Genomic DNA, 20,630 nt, shown 5'->3' on the forward strand with positions numbered 1-20,630 from the left:
GTGACTGACAGGACGAAGAGACCAATGAGAGGCACTCTTGAACCCCCGGGGCCGGCTCGCGGGCGTCGCCCGGGGAGGGCGCGGGAGAGGCGGGAGAGCGCGCGCGGAGGCCGGCTGGTCTTGTAGTTCGCAGGGCTGGGAGGAGCCGGTGGCTGCCTGGGACTCCAGCGCAGGGTGGAGCCCACTCCCGGCGAGGCGGAGCCTGGCCGTGAACTTTTTAAAGGTCCGGCCTGCCACCCGCGTCCCCGCGGGTCCGGGTGCCCCGAGGAGAAGCGGGTGGTGGAGCGTTGGAAGAGGGCGGAAGGCGGTGTGTGCAGAATTGGGAAAGGAAAACCATGATGTGAATGAACAGGCACGTGAGGCCGTGGAGAGCAGTCCTGAGCTGTCGCTAACCCGGAGAAGCCCCTGGCGGCCCTTTCGGGTCAGGTCAGCCCTTGGCAGCCCGATTGTTGGGGACGTTCGGTTTTGGAGAAGGTGTTGGAAGCGCTGAAGGAAGGGTTCTCTGGAGGTTACCGGGTGAGATCAAAGGGAGAGCCCCTGCCACTGCTCGGCGGTCAACCAGGGTCCTCCTCCTTTGGCTGGACTCCAGAATACACCAGGACTGCCTCTGCCGCTGCCTCTGCCTGCCCCACGCCCAGCCAGAGCTAGCTCTCGTCTCTGATGCCAACTGCAGAGCCTGACCACTTCTGCCTTGTCTCTCCCCACCCATAAATGCAGAGTAGAACCACGTCTGCTTGCTTCCACCTTGCCCTCCATAAGGATCAGGGCTGTTTCTATTTTTTCTGCTCCCCTTAATAAGGATTAGGACCACTTATGCGTCTGCCCACCCCCTACGCGCTCACAGAGACCATACTTCTGCTTCTGCATCTCACCTCCAGGGACACTACTCAAAACCTGTAGGGACTCAAACCTCGCCCCAGAGACAGCTGTAGGCATGGCTCCTGTGACACCAGCCAACACCACTCGTACTCTGGGGCCTGAACTGGAGAATTGCACTCTCTGGGAAGACCTGCCACAAAACTGCTCACACTTACTTCCTGCTGGTTTCCAGGGGGGCCTCTTTCTAACAGCAGCCATAACATTCACCCCATCCATCCCTGCAATGGTCATCAGAGAAGCGAAAGCTAAGAGGGAAAGCAGGGCTTAGGAGAGCAAAGAGTGAGATTCCTACCAGGTTCTTGGCTGGTGACAAGCTCTTCCCCCAGATCCTGCTGTACCTGGCCTGCAGCAGGTACAGGATCAGTGGGGAGTCCCATGAGCTACCTTTCCAGGCCTGGAGGTGAGACTGAGCCAGGACTCTATCCCCCTTCCCCCCACATACTGGGTCTGAATCTATGGTTGTGACTGGGGCAGAGAGAGGAGGGGGTATAATGGCCCATAGTGACTCATTAAGGTTTCTGCCTCATCCTTGGGGCCTCTGCTGGCGTGAATGTGGTGCCAAGTGAATTGGCTGGCGCTTCTCCCCTTTCTAGAGACAGCAACAGGGCCCTGGGGTATGGTGGGGGAGTGGCTGCAGTGCGGGCTCCTCCAAAGCCCTGGGGCTCTCCAGCCAACCTCTAGAAACAGCCAGAGACAACAACTACAAAAATAAATAGTTTATTTCCTATCCAAAAGTGAGCCCAGGGTGTTGAGTGGTAAAGGAGAGCTGGAGACTGGGGTGAGTTTGTGAGAAGGCAGGGCCCTGAGTAAGACCGTGTTGGAAAAGGGCAGAACAGGCTTGGCTGATGTCTGGAGGCAGGGGAGGGACGGGGAGTGCTGCTGGAACTGTTTCAAGTTGCTGACAACAGAAGAGACCACCTTCGGTGGCGGCCTGCAGAGAGAGATAAAGATGTTGACAGGCCCATAGAAATAGACATTGCCGGCCCCCAAAGCTCCCCCTGGGACATAGGAGCCTGGGAGCACACTCTAAGGCAAGGAGTGCAAACTCAAAACCCCACACAGACCAAACAACTCAAATGAGGGAAGGCAGCGGGCTATCAGGAGATGGTCAAGAAACACTGGGGCTGTGAAGAGGGGAGAGTTCAGTCCCATCTAAAGAGGACGGGGCACCCAACACCAGCTGATTATCGCCAGGTGGAATATTGGCTCAGGATCACCAGATCTCCCACAAGTTTTTAGAGAGCCTGGGATATCTGGGTTTTTATGTGTCCTCCCCTGATTTTTGATGTTGGCAACTCATTTCTATTTTAAAGAAATGCTGAGAGCCCAGGAATACCTATCTGGGGGTTATCAGTTTATTTCCTGTGTGGGCTGTGGGATGCTGAGAGCCCCTCCAGCTTGGGCTCATAGGAGGCCTAAGGAGTCTTGGGTTGCTCAAATGCCAGCCAGGATCTCAAATCTAGCCCTCTAGATTTGGAGAATAGGTTACTCTACAGAGTAATGAGCAACATTACTCTCAAGGTTTCCAGCAGAGCTGCAGGGGCTGGGACAGAAGACCTCACAATATCACTACGCTATCTCTGCCCTGGAACCTGCTGTATATCCCTCCGGCTCTAGACACCAAGATCCTGCCTGCTGTTGCCTCACTCTTCCCGGGCTGCATCTGGGGTCCTCCCCCCCACCTCCGGCCACCGCCCGCCCCTCCTGCTTCCCCATCTCTACCTGCCTCCAGGTCCTGGGGAGAAGGCAGGACGTCTCATTTGCCCAGCCCAGTGGGCACTGCGTTCACTGTCATGCCTGTCGGGTTCCATGGCCTCAGGTGGCTCCCCTCCCAGAGAGGATAGGAGGTTTGGAAAAGGAAAGAGGGTCAGAAGTGACCAGGCTTTGTGAAAAAGTTCTTAGAATCCAGAGCCAACCAGACCAGCTGGTGGCTGCTGACCCGAGGCGGGAGGCCACGGGCCCAGCCTTTCCCTGATGGCAGGTGGCAATGCCCACCCCAGACAGGCCTGGGCCCGGGGCCAGGGTCAGTGGAATGTGTCTGACCTGGACCGGAAGCTTTGTCTCATGAGACTTGGGGTCTGGAGTGCGGCCTCTGGCATTGGGGAGGGTCCCAGAGGGTCAGGCTCTGAGGGGTAGGGGGACAACACGCAGGGTCTCAGGTTGTGGGGGGCAGCCCTCATCTGTGCTTTCCCCGTGGTGGCTGGGCAGTGGACCTCAGCGAGAGTAGTATCCTGGAGGCGAGGCGGTGGTCCCCATAGATGAGGAGAGATGCATGGAGGCCTCGGCTGGAGGCACGGAGGATCCGAGGGCCATGCCGAGGCTGATGGGTGGCCTGGAGGACCCAGCCTGGCCTGCAGCAGGCCCATCATGTGCCGGAGCTCCTGGCTGAGCTGAGACACTTCCTGGTTGAGGCGGGAGATCTGTTGGAAACACAGGGAGTTGTTTCCCAGGTGTCACTACTACCCTCCTGGGTGCACCCCTCCCCTCCAGCCCCCGCAGCTTACGAAGTCCTTTCATAACCACTCTCTGCTCGTGGCCACCCTGAGAGGAAAGCAAGGAAGGGGCTATTTGGTCTACATGTAAATACCCCAGACCTTTCCAAAAAAAGGTTAGTGACCACAGCCATTGCCATCCTCCCCGACACCCCACTTTTACAAGATGCACAAAAATGTGCTTAAGGAGGTTGCGTGGCTTTGAAACAACAGATGTAGCCTCACTGCCGGGTGATCCCATCACACAAGGTCAAGTGTTCAAATTTCAGGGAGTACAGAAGCAACTGAGAAGCTTATAAAAATGCAGATTTCTGGACTCCAGACACTCCAAATTGAGAGAGACCCAGGAGGCTACATTTTACCAGCCTTTCCAGATGCCGGTAGACACTCAGGCGTGGAGCCGCTGGCCTAGAACTGTGAGCAGAGGCAGGACTGGCCCTCAATCCTGCAGAACTTGGGCAGGGCCCCGCCCCCAGCCCCAGGCCTTGCCCCTCCCCCTAGGTGCTCCCTTGGGAAGCTTGATGTTTATCTGGAGGGAAGGCTGATCCCAAGGGCTGGGCCCTGCTTCGCAGTGGTGACAGCTCTGAGATCCCTTGGGAGGAGGCAGAGGCAGAGGCAGAGTCTCCGCATACAGCATCTGGGCTCTTCCTGACCAGGATTCAGACATGGGGGCCCAAGGCTCAAGGCCTCTCGGCCTCTCTGTCCTCTGCCCCCACATTTGCTTAGCACTCACTTCCCAGGGCTGAAGTAAGGGAAAGGCCTGGAGCACTGTGACTTGGTTGGGGGCATTGGGTGCAGGAGAGCATCCCACAGTGGGGCAGGGAGGAGGCCCCCTTTCCAGGCTGCACAGCCTAGGCCAGCTGGGAAAGAGAGGAAGCAGTGATCGCTGAGCACTTCATGTGTGCAGGGCCCAGCCCGGGCATGCACGCACTATCACAGCATCCTCACAAGGACTCTGGAAGATAGATCATTTCCCCCCTTTTTTGATGAAGGAATTGAAGCTCAGACAGGTTGTGGGACTTGCCTAAGCTCAACTAGCTGGTGTGAATATTTAAATTCAGGACTCTGGCTTTCAAATCCTGAAATGCTTTTGTATAAGGCATGCCTCTGATCCCAAAATGACACTCTCCAAGGTGGGAGAGGAGGAGCCAGCCCCAACCCACCTCCTGGTTCAGCCTGCAGACCTTTTCCTTCACTTCCTCAGCCCCTGTGGCCAGTTCCTGGCTGCGCCTGGTCCCTGCAGACAGAGTGGGGTGAAGGGATGCAGTGAGCGCAGGCGGCATAAGTCTAGAGCTTGCGCTGAGCCCCTTCCTGTCGCTGGGGAGGCAGAGGACAAGAGGAGAGGAAGCTCTGGGGTCAGCATGATGGGGAAACCAAACTCTCAGGCTGGTTTTGAGGCCCTATGGTTTCCGTAGGCCGCCCATCCCTCTGGCTTCTAGGCATGGATCTTCTTTTTGATATCGGAACGTAACACGCTCTTGTCGTGCCTTTTTGCATTTCAACGCCTGTCTTACTCCACCCCTCAAACTCCTCCCTGGGTTTTAAGACCCAACTCAAGAGTCCCCTCCTCTAGGAGGGGACAGCTAGGGGAGCTCTCCTTTCCTACCTCAGAGCCCTGTTCTGGTCTCAGTTGTGGTACTCAGCACGCTGTTCCGGAATCGTTTATCTGAGTACACAGGTGTCCCCCCCTTTAGACTGGGAGATCACTAGGAATGTGGGCCGGCTCTGGTCTATCTGTGCATTCTGAGCACAGCACCCGGCACGTGACAGGCGCTTACTACACGTGGGATGCATACGTGGCTGAATGAATGAGTGAATGGCAGATGAATGGCTGACTATGAGTTGAGTCCATTGCTGGCCCTTACCTGTAGGAGGGGCCTGAGAGCAGGGTGTAGGATGCTCAGGCCTCCTGCTGAACTGGAATGTCGGGACCTCAGCTGAGCTGCCAGAGTCCTCAATGCCATCCACTATCCTGGGACAGGGGCAGTGGCCATCAATCCCACGGGGACAGGGTAAGGGCCAGAGCACAGCAAGCAGAGGGTGAATGGGCAGCAGTGCCAGGGAGCTGGGGAGGAGCAACAGTCGGGGGCGGCATGGGGTTGCAAGCTGTGGTGGATCAGGAAGGGCACGGTGGGCACATGGGGCAGAGACGGAGAGGAGCACTGGGGAGAGAGAGCCCAGAGAAGGTTCTGGAAGCCAGCAGTGGTGTGGGGAAGGCAGGGGCGGCTGGTGTCTCACCGGGGACTGAGGTCCGAAGGTCCACATGTTCCCAGTGGGGGGATAAGAAGCTGGGGGTGCTTCCTGGCAGCAGAGCCCCTGGTGGGGCCATGAGAGGACGGGCTGTGGCCCCGGCCAGCCAGGGCAGGAGATGGAGATGGGGACAGGGAAGGGGAAGAGATAAGGGCCGAGGAGAATGGGGGCAGCTCGTCACCCAAAAGGCTGACCAGGGAGCCGCGGGGCCGGGCTGGGCTAAGGTTGGGCAGCAGGAGGGGCCTGCGGGGCCTGGGACCACCTCCAGGCTCAGCCCCGGCGTCGGCCTCTGTGACGGATGGCAGGGTCTTGTCTGAGGAGGAGCCGAGGCTTTCCGAGTGGGGCTGTGGGCAGAGGGGCAGCTGATGTGGCAGGACGGTGAACAACAGGCCTCATCACTAAGCAACAGTCTTTACTGGCAGATGATGCTCCCCATTCCCTCTCCCTTCTTCCTGCAGCAGAGGAGCAAAGGAAAGGTGCCCCCCCCCCCAACTTCTCTGCCATGCAACCTCAACTCCACCCAGGAAGGGACTGTTACCTGAGAGAGCCGAGGGGATCGTGAAAAGCGGCTGAGGCCCTGCTGGGGACAGAGGGGGTTCAGCTTACTCACCCCTTCCCACTCCATTAGTACAACACCTCCTAGTCCCACCCATCACTGCTTTGGGGTTTGAGAATATGGGGTCTTTTTGTGGATTTGAGTCAGAGGTACTTCTAACTCCGACTCAGAGAAATCCTGAGGGGAAGTAAGCAAAAGACAAAGGCCTAAGGTGTAACCTATAGACTTAAACCAAAACAGGCTCAGGAAACCTTTGGTGAGTGAGGAAGCCCCGGGGGATGGCACCCAGGCCAGAGAGGGACTGGATGTGAGGGGGATTGTTTCCAAAGTGCAGGCACTTTGGGGAGTCTGAAGTGAAGGAGAGGGATGGCCAACAGGAGATGATGGGTCAGCAGAGTCAGCAGTAAAGGCGGTGAGAGACGGTCCATGGGTGGGGTGACGGCCAGAGGAGGAGGGCCAGTGGGGTAGGAAGGTGCTAAGATGGAAGGGGCAATGCATGGGGTTGCCTGGGGTTGAGAGAGGATGTTTTCAGGGTGTAAGGCAATGCCTGAGGGTCTCTCTGGGGCTGGGGGAGGTCTGCTTTAAAGGAAGGAACCTCAGAGGAGACGGAGGCCAGAGGGTGTTTACATACATTAGTGTCGGAGCCCTGGCGCAGGTTGAAGGTCAGGTCCCGGGGCAGGCCAGCGCGGAAGGCAGCCCCGTACTCAGGATAGAGCTTCAGGACCTCAGCCAGCCCTCGGCTGCTCAGCCGCTGCAGGCCGCAGTAGGTCAGTGCCTTCACGTCAGCGCTGGTCTTCAGCACGCAGGTTGGGCCCGCTCCTGACCCAGGCTCCTGCCCTGGCTCAGTGGTATCTGCCCCGATCAAGTCTCCCTTCCCTGTGGGTAAGGGAGGGGACAGTGAGCTGGGGCCAGCCAGCTGGGGCTGAGGGACCAAGAGGATATACCTAGTCAATGGATTTGAGGGGTGGTCAGTGTGTTTGTTCGAAGGATGGCCAGAGGCGTCCAATCAATGGAACTGATGGACGCGATCAGTGGAATTGGGAAAAGGTCAGTGCCGAATGACTGGTGAAGTTGGGAGACGGTCAATGAGGGATGTCAGTAGGTTGGAGGAACGATCAATAAAGAATGGCCCGAGGGGTCAGTGAAAGGGTAAAGGTTGATGGAGTTGAAGGTCAACGGTGAAGAGCCAACTGAGGAAGGGTCGATGGGTTAAGGGATGGCCAAGGGATTAGGGGCGAGCTTGAGGGGAAAGTCAAAAGGGGGCAGTAGTAGGGAGAAGGGACCAAGAAAGAGTGCTCCTCAGCAGGAATTCCAGCTAAACATGGGGAGTGTCCCAGTCCCTAGATTCTTGCTGCTCCCAGGGCCTCTGGGGGAAGGGTCCATCGTAAGTGGTCGGTGGCGGTGCGATCCTCACCCAGGATGGCCAGCACCATGTTGTCACGCAGCACCTCAAGTGAGCCTGAGCAGACATAGTAGTGGGCCTGCAGGGCGTCCCCGCGGCGCAGCAGGTACTCGCCCGGAGCGCAGAATGAGGTCTTGATGTGCAGGGAGAGGGCCCGCAGGCAGCCCCTGCTCGCTGCTCCAAACAGCGGCAGCTGCAGGATCTCCCGGTTCAGGTGCATAGCGATGTCGGCTCGCAGCTCATCGGGGAAGTCACGCAGCAACTGCACAAGGGCCATAGGTCATTCTGGCCACCCCCGCTGCAGCTGCTACTTGATTTCTGCAAATGTGCTGAGCTGTGACCAAGGAGATAGCTGGAACTTGCCCTTTGCTTTGAAGTTACCCATTCCTGACTTTCCAGAAGACTTCTTTTGTCTAACCTCCATTTTACTTGTGTGTGGCCCCTACTGCTGGGGTGGAGACTAGATTTTGTCCTGTCTGCCCACGGACCGTGGTTACACACACTGGTCACTCACACACGTCCTGGTCACTCAACCCCGCAAATGCAAGGACCATCCCTCGTGGGTCAGCCTAAAACTGGAAGTCAGCTCTGCTCCTAAATCCCTGTGGACCTTGAGCAAACCACTTCCTCTCCCTGGGCTGTCTGTACGTGGCAGGGTCACACTAGACCTTGAATATTACCAGCAACCCCCTAGGAGCCAAACTTACTATGCACTGTTCCATCCTCATGTTATGGAGCCCTTTGGCCACTGTGGCTTGCTGACCTCTCTCTTGTCCCCATTGCCTCCCCAGCCTCCTCATCCTCAGCCTACCTCTTGGCTCTCTTCTAACTTGCCACGCTCTCCCTGCGTCACGGCACCCAGCTCCATGACTTCCACACTCCCTGTGGGCCCGGAGCTGCACCCCAGGGTCCAGACCCATATTTTCAACTAACTGTGGGGCACACTGTGCCTGGACCTCCCATGGGCACCATGCCCTCATCACGGCCCCACTTTGGACCCTCATTTTCACCCTGAAGTACAGCCTTCCTCCTGTCCTGTCCCAACCACACCCCCTCCCCCAGGCTGGAGCCCTGGGGGTCACTCAGCCCCTCTCCTGCACCCAGGACCTCCGAGTCCCATGGTGCCTGCTCTCAGGAATACCTCCCAGATCCCCAGGCCACTCCCCAGCCTGAACATTTTGGAGTATAAAGTCTAAAGTCAAGGCCATCTATGAGCTGGGCCAGCCCCCCAGCCTCTTGCACTCTCTCCCTCTCCACCCCCAGCCCCCCGCCCCCAGTGCTTCCACCTCAGGTCCTGAAGGCTCCTGGAACCCTTTTGGTTCCCTGAAGTCACCCTGTTCTTTTGCGTCAGCATTGTCAGGCCTGAGTTCGTATTGCTCTTTCTGTCAGGACGGGCCTTCTGATAGAAGGCCAATTTCCTGATTGTCTTTCACGGTGACCCGTCTCCTATGCCACTTTCCCTGACCCCTCTAGGCCCAGACACAGTGAGGATGCCAAGTGGCACATGCGCCCCTACAGCAGAGTCCTGTTCACTGTGTGGTTTATTTGCCAGACTGGCATCTCCCTGGGGGAAAAGAGCTGAGTGGGATCACTTCGGAGCTCCCTGTGTCCAGCACAGAGGCTGGTCCACAGCAGGTGCTGGGGGAAAAGTTGCCTTAAGGGAGTGTGGCATTAGCTAAGGCCTGAGCTCCCTTTTGGCTCCCAAATTCTAGCGCACAGGACAGGGATGTGGATTTGGATGGGTGTGTGCCCTTACGAACACCACCTCACCGCCTAGGACCCCCTGTGCCTCCATTGCAAACCCAGAGAGCCTGGGCCCCCTGCCTCATTGCACCGCCACGGGGTGCAGACCAGGAACCCCAGCACCCTACCTCGTTGGCGTCGATGCCGCCGTTGACGGCCCACGTGGTCTGGAAGTACTCCAGCATGCGCTGCTTGAGCGGCCGCGGCAGGCGATGCACGCGGATGAAGTCCTTGAGGTCCTTCATGCGGCTGTGGTAGAGCGAGCGGCGCGAGTACATGCGCTGGATGATGGCCGTCACGTTGCCGAACACCACCGCGTGCATCAGTGCTGCAGCGTGGGCGGCGGGCAGCAGGTTAGGGTGGGCACCAGCTCCCAAACCCACCCAGCCCTGGACGGGGTTCTGGGTTCCTGGGGAAGGGCAGGAGAGCCAATGGACTGCCACGTGCTGGCTTGGGGAGAGGAATAGAAAGTGGTCCCCTGAGAGGGGTCAGACCTGATGCTTTTCTCATGCCCCTCTCCCCAAATAGGTCATGAATGGGCGTTTCCCATGCCCTTAGCGAGAGGCACGCCTGTCAGTGGCATCCCAGGGGGCCAGCACGTAGTAGGTGCAGAGGACAGCTCTATGAATGAATGCAGGGCTGGCTGTCTGGATGGCCTTCTCTGGGCCCTGATTTCCCTATCTGCACGCTGGGCTTAGCAGGGCCACCCCGGGGCTTGGTAGGCCTGGTCTCACCGCCTATGAGCATCGTGCAGATGGAGAAGATCTTCTCGGCGTCCGTGTTGGCGCACACGTTGCCAAAGCCCACGCTGGTGAGGCTGCTTAGCGTGAAGTAAAGCGCCGCAATGTAGGCACTGCGCCGCGACGGACCGCCCGTGGAGCCGTTGACATAGGGCATCTCCAGCCGCTTGCCCAGCTCATGCAACCAGCCTGGGGGGAGGGGGAAGGGATGCAAGGAGCCCTAGCTGCACCAGTGGTGGAGAACTGGGTTTCCCTGACCTGCTTGTGCTTGACTTTGGTCAAGTATTTATAGAGGTAAGGGGAAGTTTGCATGGGCTGGCACAGGAAATGTGAGGGGCAGCTTTGGCCTGGGCCTCCCTCCTGTGAATCGGTTATAGCTGCAGTCCAAGGCTACCAACGCCCTACACTGCTGCCTGTTTAGGGGTCTCTGGCACTCTCTCATAGTTTGTTGAGTACCTCCTGTGTATGGGGTGCTGGAACTTGACCCAGCCCTGGTGGAAATTACAGTCTGGAGGCAAAAAGAGACATGAAATAAATCATTACAGGTGGGAGGTAGGCTGTTAACAGGGAACTAGAGGGTATCTTAGGAGTCACACTGGGTTAGGGAGGCCCAACACAACGGGATGGGAGAGAGGAATATGGCTCCTGAAAGACTCTCTTAGGACAGAGTGTTTTAGCTGAGCCTGCAAGGAATAGACAAGTCACTAGATGAAGGGAGGGAAGACAAAAGGGAAAGGACTCCAGAGGGAAGGCATGTTCAAGGCCCACAGTGAGAAAGTAGTACAACTTGGGAGCTGGAGGGAGGCCAGCGCGGCTGCAGCACAGGGGGCATGGGATGCAGAGAAGCTGGCAGGCGATAGAGCGGGCTGCCGCCGTACACAGGGTGTGCACTGAGTGTGGACTCTATTTTGACGGCAGTAGGAGCCACCAGAAGGGGCCAGGGAGGGGTACTGGTCCCTTTGCCCCAAACACCCTCCCTACCACTAGAGTGTGTCTCACACTGTATTTTGATTTTCTATCACCAGTCTTGCTCCTCTACTAGGCTTTGAGGTTCCCCCAAGGCAAAGTCCTTGTCTTCAAATCAGTATTCTGGTGATTGATCTGGAAGGAGCTCAATGCATGTTGATTGGATTAATAGAGGAATGTGGGTGGGGGTGTGGGTGCTGGCGGAGGCATCGGCTTGGGTGCCTGAGTGGCAGGGCAGGTGGGTGGGTGGTCAGTGAAAGCCTGGGGTCAGTGGCTCACCGATGTCCCATAGCAGCGGGTCCTTGGCCTCCATCTCCCGGCGCCCGATGACATACCAGACACAGGCCATCCAGTGGGCGAGGAGCGCGAAGACGGACATGAGCAGTGTGAGCACCACGGCGCTGCACTGCGAGTACCGCTCCAGCTTCTGCAGCAGCCGCAGCAGCCGCAGCAGCCGCACTGTCTTCAGCAGCTGCACCAGCGATGTCTGCAGCAGTGTGGCGGGGGAGGCTGTCAGAGGCACAGCGCCCCAGAGCCTCCGAGCCCCTTCCATGTCCCTCCCCAGCACCTTGCCATCCCACATCCTGGAGCCAGGGGGAGCTACAGCAGGAAGAACATCTCCGTTGTCCTCAGAAAGTGGCCAGGAAATGCAGGGGGCAGGTGGGGAGGGAGAATACAACTAAAACTAATAATGGCTAACAGTAAGTACTTCCTATGTGTTGGGACTGGGCTAGGTAGTTGTAATCCTCATAAAACAATTATGCCTTCAGCCCAATTATCATCATTGCTCCCAATTTACAGATGAGTAAACTAAAAGAGATTAGTGGCTTGCTCAAGGACACAGACCAAGGAAACCATAGAGCTGACACCAAAGTCAGCCCAAGTAGGCTGACACCCAAAGTCCGTTTGGTGGCATGCGGCCTTTTAGCACCGTGGGCTGTGAAAGAGTAAGTCCTGGCTGAAAGCAGGGGAATAGACAGAACGACCTCTGGCCCATGCACGAGGTCCCTAGTGTCCTAGGCACAATCAACTGTGGACAAGAGTTGGTCATTAGTGACAACGGCAATTGTGGTGGGAGTCACCCTCACAATGGAGAGACACATGGTAGAGTGGGGACAGGCAAGGACTAGGGAAGGCTTAGGGACCTTTTCCTTTGTGGGCCAGCTGCAGACGAGAGGGTCATGCCGACATGTTAAGGAGGGACAGCAGGGACTAAGGGGGCTTCGAGATCTCAGCACTCGTGGGGTGCATGGGGGCTGATGGAGCTAGTGTGGCGCCTAGTAAGGGTCCTGTAAACGTTAGCTGTCATTGCCACCACAACTGTTTTCATTGTGGTTATTAAAGCTTGGGTTAGCTCTTCCGGGCTCGGGGAGGAGGAGCAGGTGAGGGTTTACCTTCTCACTACCGGGGCTGGGCGCTCTGGGGCAGTGTGGATAACCTGGTATGAAGGCCCTTCACTGTCCTTCCTGGGGTCTCCAAGAGCATCCTTGATATCCCTGGCCCTACACAGCTCCTGAGCCACCTCTTGCCATTTTATCTCATTTTAGGTGAAGGAGATGGCCCTGAGTCCCCCATATGGACCTTCTCCAGGGCTTAATGCCTGCCTCCAGTTCCCAGAGTTCCTGACCTTCCTAGTCCTTCAGGGCTTCCCTCAGTCACCTGTCCCTGGGCTCTATTCCTTTGGGGCCCTCCTCTCCTCTGACCAGATTGCCCCAGGCCCAGCTCCTTCAATCCCACAGCTCTGCCGGTGCCTCCTGGCCCTGCCTCCTGGCCCCACTTCCTTCCAGCCCCAGCACTGCCCCTCGCCTCCCCATATACCAGACCATCCACTCAGGTGCCCTGGTTTCCTGGGAAGCGGGGTACTGTGTTGGAAAGAATACTAGACTAGGAGACTGGAGACCTCGTCCCAGTCTTCTGCATGACACTGCTAGCTGTGTGACCTTTGGCAAGCCACTTAACATCTCTGAACCTCAGTATCCACCTCTGAAAAAGAGGGACCAGAGAATCTGCCCTGAAGGGTTATTGCAAGGTTCCTGAGTGACAATGTGTGTAAAAACTTAGTAAACTGTAAGGTGCTCCTGAAGGGACCAGAGGAGGGGGCACTGCCTGGGAGCGGGGAGAAGGGGCTCTCTGCAGTTCTCCCTCTCCCCAGGGACAGCGGTCTGCCCAGCGGACACAGCCTGGTGGGCACAGGGGATGGGGAAGGGTTGGGAGCTATGCCTGGAAGGGCCAGGGCCTCGGGGCAGACACACACACGCATGTGTGTGGGAGCATGCACACACTTGTACACAGCCAGGAGAAGAGGCCCACAGCTCGTTGGCGGCTAGTTAAATCTGGCTGCGTGTAGGTGGTTTCCTGCTATAGCTAAGTGTGGCAGAGAGAGGCGCGCACGAGGAAACTGCTCTCCACTTCCCCAACCAAAACCAAGGGGGTCTGGGGACCAAGGGTGGGATTCCCTCCCCCTGGACCCAAGAAGACCTACTATCTACTGGCCGGGTGCAGAGCTGACCACTCAAGGGCACTTCTATGCAGTCCCTAGGGATCTGCGAGGACACAGGTCTTACCGCCCTACCTCCAAACCCACCCGACATCCTCTCCCTCCTGGTCTGGGTTTGCACGCTCCCCCCCACAAATGCTCTCTCTCCTGCCAGCCAAATCCTACTCTTTCTCTACAGTCTAGCTCTACTCTCACCTCTCATGAACCCTTCCCAGGCCACCCTCGCCTCTGCCCAACAGGGGTGCTCTGGCCTCCCCGGCACTGGCTAGATTTGTGATCATTTCTATGCATGCCCATGTTCCAGCCTGGAACTCCAAGGTCAGCTAGCCCCGTGCGCGGCCCCCACACACAATAACTGGGCCCAGTCTTCCATTTCAGTCGCCTCTTCTGTGCCTATTGTCCCCGTCAGCGGTCCTGACTCTCAGCAGCTCGGCTGCTTGGAGGCTGCATCCTTGTTCCTTTCCCCCGCACTGACCATGCCCTACACAGTGCTTCGCAGACAGCACAATGCTCATCCGTTATTTGTTGAATAAAAATACAAAGTACCACTCACTCGGCATCAGGCCAACGCCGCCTCGGTAGCCCTACTTAGCTTTTCATTTGTCTCGGCTTCCCTCAGAGTCTGCGAGCTCAGCTCCCCAAGAGCATGGACCCTCTCAGAACCTTCTCAGCTCCTAACGCAGGGCTCTACCCATAGCAGATTTCTGACAAGTATTCGCGATGAAGGGATAGGAAGGACTGAGTGTGAGTCTGGAGTCACTCCCTTAATAGGAGAAGCTCTGCTGAAGCTGGGAGGTTAGGCTGCCTGGTGGGACGGGGGTCACTCACCACGGTGATGTTGAAGACGTAAAGCAAGTCAAAAGGCAGAGCAGCGATAAGGTCGACGAAGAACCAGGTGGCCAGGTAGTGGAGGCCGATGGAACGAGGGGCAGAGACCACTTGGCCTGACTGGGACACGTAGGTCGTGCGGAAGTTCAGGATGATGTCTGGGGATGCAGGAGGCTGTTACTAGGGTGTCTTGGCCTAGAAACTCAGGCCACGGGGCCAAGGAACTGGGTAAGCTGGGAGCAAGCCTTAGAAACCCGGATGGACGTAGAGGCAGGAATGGGGAGGACCAATTGGGCTTTTGGCTGGCCCTTAAGGAGGCGAGGCCTAGAGGCAGAAGGCTGCAGGGATCATGAATCAGGGCACATGGACCGTTATGACTTAAAAACCCAGAAATCAATGGGCTCTGAGTGACTGGGTCCTGCAGCCCAGAATAGGGCGAGGCTGGACTGAGTGGGTCCCTTCAGCCCCCGCACCAGGGTATGTGGGGCAGAGGCTCTAACCCAGGATGAAGAGCATCTCCACGGTGATGTCGCTGACAAGGGTGTGCCGGGAAGTGATGGGGGTGTCGTCATCGCCCGAGAAGCAGACGTTGTAGGGGACGGTGACTGCAACGTAGAAGGTGGCGAGGAGGATGAGGCCATCCCAGACGGCCTTGGGGACGCTGTAGTGGAGGAGGAGGCAGCGGGACCCCTCCACGGAGGCCACCTTGTACTCGGGCACCGATGGCTTTGGCTCAAACACGTTCTAAGGGGGAGAGAGGTGGTGGCTGGGGACACTTGGAGGCAAGCAGAGCCAAGGCTGGGGGAGGGAGAGGCAGGGAATGGGGGAAAGGGAGAGTGGGCACTGCAAACACAGCCACGAGGAGAGCAGAAAGTGCAGGAGAGGGTTCCGAGGTCTGGCACCTGACCCTTCCTCTGCCAACCTACTGCTCAGGGCTCCTTTCGAATCAGTCCTGTTTTCTGGGGGGTGTTTTAAGGCATGACCTTCACCCTGCCTGAGGATATGATGACAAATCAGGCACATGCCCTGGCTTGAGGGGTCACTAACTTCTCCCTCAAGTTCCTCTTGGGTTCTGGGGGCCCAGTGGAGGATCAGTGTGTCTAGGAGTGAGGGGAGGCTGGCACAACACCCCTTTCCCTATAGCCCTAGGGGACTGCACAGAGGGTTGGAACTCAATCCTGTAGCTTTATCAGGGTCCTAGGAGTAGTGCACAGGGTGAGGTGTGAGGCCCCCCGTGGGGGCTTTCTCCCTAGGAAACAGCTTGTGATTTCATCCCCCTTCCAACAGGGTAACCTTATCAGCCAGAGGTAGATGCTATAGTTGCTGCTAGAGCCCCAGCCTGTGATAACTCCTGAGCAGAGTAATGTGAATCACAGGGATGCAAGGGAGATGGGGATGGAAGGAGACGTGGGGGGACCTGGGACAGAGCCAAACTGGACGTGAGAAATGGGCAAACGAGTCACTGGAGGGAGACCAGACAGACAGGGAAACAGGGGGACAGTAGCAGGGTGCCTCAGCATCACAGCTGGGAGATGCTGGGGTGGAGACAGGACTCACATTATTGGTTTTCAGGCTTCCCTGGCCCCGGCGGCCAAAGTGGCCGGTCAGTCTGTGTAGGGCAGTACGGCTCTGTCTCTTGGCGAATCGAAGTCTTGATCTGGCTCCCCTCCTGCCAAGGGAGTTTTCTATTGGGAAGAAGGTATGGAGATAAGTGGGAGCACAACCTATAAGGCTGGGTAGGGAGAGGTCTTGTGTGACCTTGGGCTAGGGCCTCTGACCATTCTCGTCTTCTCCCCAGACTTGCAGTTACCATGATTACTGTCCCCATGGCTTCCTGAGGGGCCAAGACCTGGGCCTCCACTCTGAGTGATGTCCTTGAAGGAAAAGAGGAAAAGCACAACTTCCCCCATCTCATTCTTGATGGGCATCATGTCCAGGAGGCACCAAAAGGCCGAGCCTGTAGGTATGGAGAGATGGAGGGGGAGGGTGAGCAGCCCATGGCATCCCTAACCCCTCTGGTTCCTGGGCATCGTTTAAGGGTTTGGCAAAAGTTCAGAGCTGGAAAGAACTCCAGATATGTCAGCCAACTCCTTCACCTTCCAGATGGGAGAACCAAGGCCCAGAGAGGGTCAGGGATGCACTCAGTGTCACACAGTCAGCTTGTGGCAGTGTGAGGACCAGCACCCAGGCTTCCACTGTGCCAAGTGGACTCTGGGTAAAGCCTGGGGTCTGGGCAGGGCTGCAGGCAGGCCAGGCCCCTCACCATCCTTCCGGTAGAAGCAGATTTCAGCCCTGTGCTCCTGCTGGCCCTCCAGGGCCTTGTGAAGCCTCTGCAGGGCTGGCTCACTGGTCTCTGGACCATAGAGGAAACGGCAGCTGCACGTTTTCTGCATGACCTCGGTGCGGCCGTAACCTGTGAGCTCGCAGAAGCCGTCCGAGCAGTAGACGATGGGAAAGCCCCTTGGGCCCTGTGCATTGGCCAGCAGGAAGTTGCTGTCTGTGGGAAGAAGAGGTCAAGATCAGGTCAAGGCCAGGAGGGGTCTCAGCTTCTAGGAGAGTTGTACCTCCCCCAAGCTGTGGTGAGAGGCGACAGAGTCAGAAGCTTCTCAGGCTTCCATGTGATTCCTGGATCTCCTTTTGGAATATTCTCAGAGTTAAGAAGAGATAGAGCAAAGGAAAAGGACCTAAGGGTGGCCTGGAACTGGGACAAGGGACTACTAGGGGATCGGAGAAGGAACCCTAAGAATTCATGTGGTTGATTCACCTGCCTTCAAGCTAGTGAGCCCTTGCTGTGGGAGGCAGCATAGCACAGGGAGTTAGGGCATGGACTCAGCACCCCACCTCTGCTGCTTACTGACGGTGTGACCTTGGGCAGGTAACGAACTCCTCTGTGGCTCAGCTTCCTCAGCTGCAAAGTGGGGGGTAATATATCTTCCTCACACAGTGGTTTTGAGGGCTAGAGGAGTTACCTGGGGAGAACATCTGGTAACACAGTCAGTGCTGCACTGAGAAGGTGAAATGAGACCCCCACACCGGCACAGTTTTCAAAGCATAGCCCCTGCCCTGTCATCCTATTCGAGAGTGGACAGGGCAGAGATTCTGTTGATATCACACCCATTTTGCTGATAGGAAGCTAAAAGACAGAGATGACCCAAACTCATTAATCTCCTTTGTGGGAGGAGGGATAGAGTAATGAGTAGTGTCCTCATTCCCTGACTTCCAAGAAAGGTCTTTTTAGCATCTCTTTAGCTAATTTCAGGTAGCCTGTCCCCAGTGCTCAAAGTCTGGCAGGACCAGGCAGTGAAGTTGTGGCTCCAGCAACCCTAGCAGCAAGACCCAAGTTAGCTCCCTCCAGTTCCAATGGGTGGGAGGCCACAGGGGGACTCTATGGGACACCCAGGGACAGTCTCAGCTGAGGGAAGGGGCCCGAGACAGAACCAGGCCCGGGACGCTAGGAAGGGTGACTGTATGAGGATGGGGTGGCTGATGGGGACACGGAGGGTGCCTGGGAGGTGCTGGGTCCTGGGCAGCAGCAGCTTCCTTCTTCAGTCCCAGAGCCCGTTGCCCCGGTGATGGGCGCTATGGAAACAAGGGAGGCGGGTGTGGAGGAAGGGTGGGGAGGAGGGTAGGTCCCCCCCGCAGCTCAGTTTCCGCCCTCGGGTACCGCTTCCCCCGCCCCCGCGCAGGGTGGCACCCCCCCCCCCACGCCCCTCACAGAGAGGGTGCCCGAGAGGGGCAGGCAGCGATCTCTAGGCTGCAAAGTAGGAAAAGGGATGGGAGGGAGAAGAGGCGGGGAGGGAGGAGTGTGGCTGTCCAAGGTGCTGAACCTGGAACCCAAGCTGGGGTGGGCGAGCAGGGAGTTCCCTTCCTCACGCAGACCACCCCTCCTCTCCTGCCTCATCTCCCTCAGACACAGCCGCGCCACGATCTTGGGGTGCATGACCTGAATCTAAACCAGGTCCTGCCGAAGTCGATCTTCTCTGCCTCCCTCCCTCTATCTTTTCCTGGGGGAAGGGGATGCTGGAGCCGTCTGGGCGTGGACTCCGGAGCGTGGGACTGCAACGTCCGACCTCGGCGTCTCGGATACCGCCCCACACGCCCCTGGCCGAGCTCTGCCCCGGAGTGGGACGCTCCCGAGGCCTCTCGTTCCGTTTTGCCGCACAAAGAGACTTCCACGCCTCCAGTCACACCTGTTATCTAGGCCCCCGGCACTCTGGGCTCTCTCCCCGCCTCGCCTCGCAGAGCGCTGCCAGCGCTGTTCCTTTACCGCGGCTTCGGAAGTTCCTAGACCCTCAGCTCCACTCTCCTTCTCGCCTCCGGTCTCACCACATCCGGAAGACCCAAGCTGGCCCGTTCTTGGCGCCCAGCTCGAACCCCCGGCCCCAGCCTCGGCCCCACTCACGCGTGCCGTCGAAGCGGGTGGCGATCGTGTCCAGGAAGGTGTTTTGTGGGGCCAGCAACCCCTTCATGACCGGCATGGCCTCGGGGCGCGAGTTCGAGGCTCGGCGGTGGGGGGCGTTCAGCTCGGCGGGGCCCAAGGGGGCGCGCTGCCGGCGGGGCCGGGGCGCCCCATGCGCCCGCCTGCCTCCTACCCTCTCTCTAACCGCCGCCGCCTCTCTGCTCCGAACCCCGCAGCTTTCGCCTGGGCTCGGCGCCGCCTCGGTGGTTCTTTTCCCCACGGGCCAGATTCTTTCCCCCGGGGTCGGCCCGCGCCCGCCACGTGGCCCCACACGGGGAGGGGCCACCAGCGACACCCGCACCTCTCTCTGCGGTCCTCCTTGGGAAGGGGAGCGGCCCACGCGAGTCTCTGGCGGAGAGAATTCGGGACACGCCTACCGGGAGAAGAGGTTCGAAGAGGTGGGGCGGGGCTTGAGTGCCAGGTACGCCTCTTCCCGGGTGGCCACGCCCCCAAGCGTGGTTCCTTGGCTCCTTTTGTGGCTCCGCCCCACGGGCTTCCCTACTCTCCGCCCACGCTGGGAATGGTATCTGGTTCACAGTGCTGCCTGCCCTCTGGAGTTGGACCGTTTTGCAGCATCCTCAGAACCCTGCGTTCCATTGTAAGACAGTAAGGGTTAAAGAGGCTGGTTTTGCTGGTTGGGGATAGACGAGGCTGGGAACTCAACTTCTAGAATACACTGCTTAACCCTCATAGGTAACACCTATACTTCAGCTTGCGGTGGGCACACTGGCAAATTCTGTCTGTGAATCTAGCAGGGTGGATGAAAAGAGCTTTGGAGTCCACCGGGTAGAATCCTAGCTCTGCCATTTACAAAATGTGTGGATTGGCCTCTCCAAGCCTCACTTTTCTCATCTGTAAAATGGAGCGAATAATTTTTACCTCATGTGGTTGTGAGAATTTAATATCATAATGCATGTCATTGGCACAAAATAAGTGTGTTGGAGAGCAATTTTCTCTCTATTCTCACTCTTCCTACTGTCTTGATTTAACCCTCCTTCTCTCTGCTGCCATGCAGGTGGAGGAGAGGCTGGCAGCAACTCTGGGGCAGAGAAAGATAGTTTCAAGGTGGACAGAATCAGTTTGCAAATCTCCCGTGCGCTGGTGGACTTTGAATTCCATCTTCTCTGAGACTTAACCAGTACATCAGTAAGAAGGACCCAGGTGAGAACAGACAAAGGACTTTTTCACCACAGAAGCAGAAAATTACTGGGGCAGCTGAGCCTGGAGGCTTAGGTGACTGCTTCTGGGAACAAAACAGTGAAAGCCAGTGAGAGCGGAAAGATGGTCTCGGAGAGGGCACGGGCAAGAGAGTTTGAACCCAGCATATCTGGGATGTTAGATTGCTTTAAAGTGTCACATCTTTCTGTGGCTCTACTTTGGGGTGCTATATTAGCTTCTAGGGCTCCTGTAACAGAGTGCCGCAGACTGGGTACTTAAACAACAAAAATGTATTGTCTCACAGTTCCGGAGGCTAGCAAGCTCAAGGTAATGGCAGGGTTGGTTCCTTTTGAAAGCTGTGAGGGAGAACCTGTTCCATCCCTCTGTTCCAGCTCCTGGTGGGTTGCTGCAATCTTTGGCTTGTAGACGCATCACCCACCTCTGCCTTTATGTTCACATGGATTCTCCCTATGTGCATTTCTGTGACTAAATTCCCCCCTTGTATAAGAACTCTGCCTCCACTCCAATGTGACCTCATCTTAACTAATTATAGCTGCAATGACCCTCCACATAAGGTCACATTCAGAAGTGCCGGGGATTAGAACATCAACATATGAATTTGGGGAGGGGGCACAATTCAACCCGTAACTGGCGTGTTCC

The 20,630-nt window shown here is 57.4% G+C and overlaps 1 protein-coding gene across 1 annotated transcript; it reads right to left on the minus strand.

Moving 5' to 3' along the window:
* Positions 1-2,606: 2,606 nt before the first annotated feature.
* KCNH4 (potassium voltage-gated channel subfamily H member 4) lies at positions 2,607-19,011 on the minus strand. Its single transcript, XM_053912079.1, has 16 exons — positions 18,756-19,011; positions 16,617-16,850; positions 16,164-16,310; positions 15,911-16,038; positions 14,854-15,097; positions 14,354-14,511; positions 11,308-11,515; positions 10,057-10,251; positions 9,451-9,650; positions 7,592-7,841; positions 6,809-7,053; positions 6,160-6,198; positions 5,610-5,965; positions 5,237-5,343; positions 4,535-4,608; positions 2,607-3,299 (listed from the first exon to the last, which is right to left on the minus strand). Exons 1-16 carry the CDS (start codon positions 18,829-18,831, stop codon positions 2,904-2,906), a joined length of 3,057 nt encoding a protein of 1,018 aa, XP_053768054.1. The 5' UTR covers positions 18,832-19,011; the 3' UTR covers positions 2,607-2,903.
* Between the last annotated feature and the right edge of the window lie 1,619 nt (positions 19,012-20,630).

Source organism: Desmodus rotundus, chromosome 9, assembly GCF_022682495.2.
Source record: "Desmodus rotundus isolate HL8 chromosome 9, HLdesRot8A.1, whole genome shotgun sequence".
Taxonomy (NCBI): Eukaryota; Metazoa; Chordata; class Mammalia; order Chiroptera; family Phyllostomidae; genus Desmodus; species Desmodus rotundus.

Excerpts from the sequence above, each read along its gene's own strand:
- KCNH4 (XM_053912079.1), bottom strand. The coding sequence starts at position 18,831 with ATGCCGGTCATGAAGGGGTTGCTGGCCCCACAAAACACCTTCCTGGAC. Across the intron at positions 10,252-11,307 it reads CCCGCTGCTATGGGACATCG|GCTGGTTGCATGAGCTGGGC; the intron begins GTGAGCCACTGA and ends CCCTCCCCCCAG. Across the intron at positions 3,300-4,534 it reads TCTGCAGGCTGAACCAGGAG|ATCTCCCGCCTCAACCAGGA; the intron begins GTGGGTTGGGGC and ends TGTTTCCAACAG.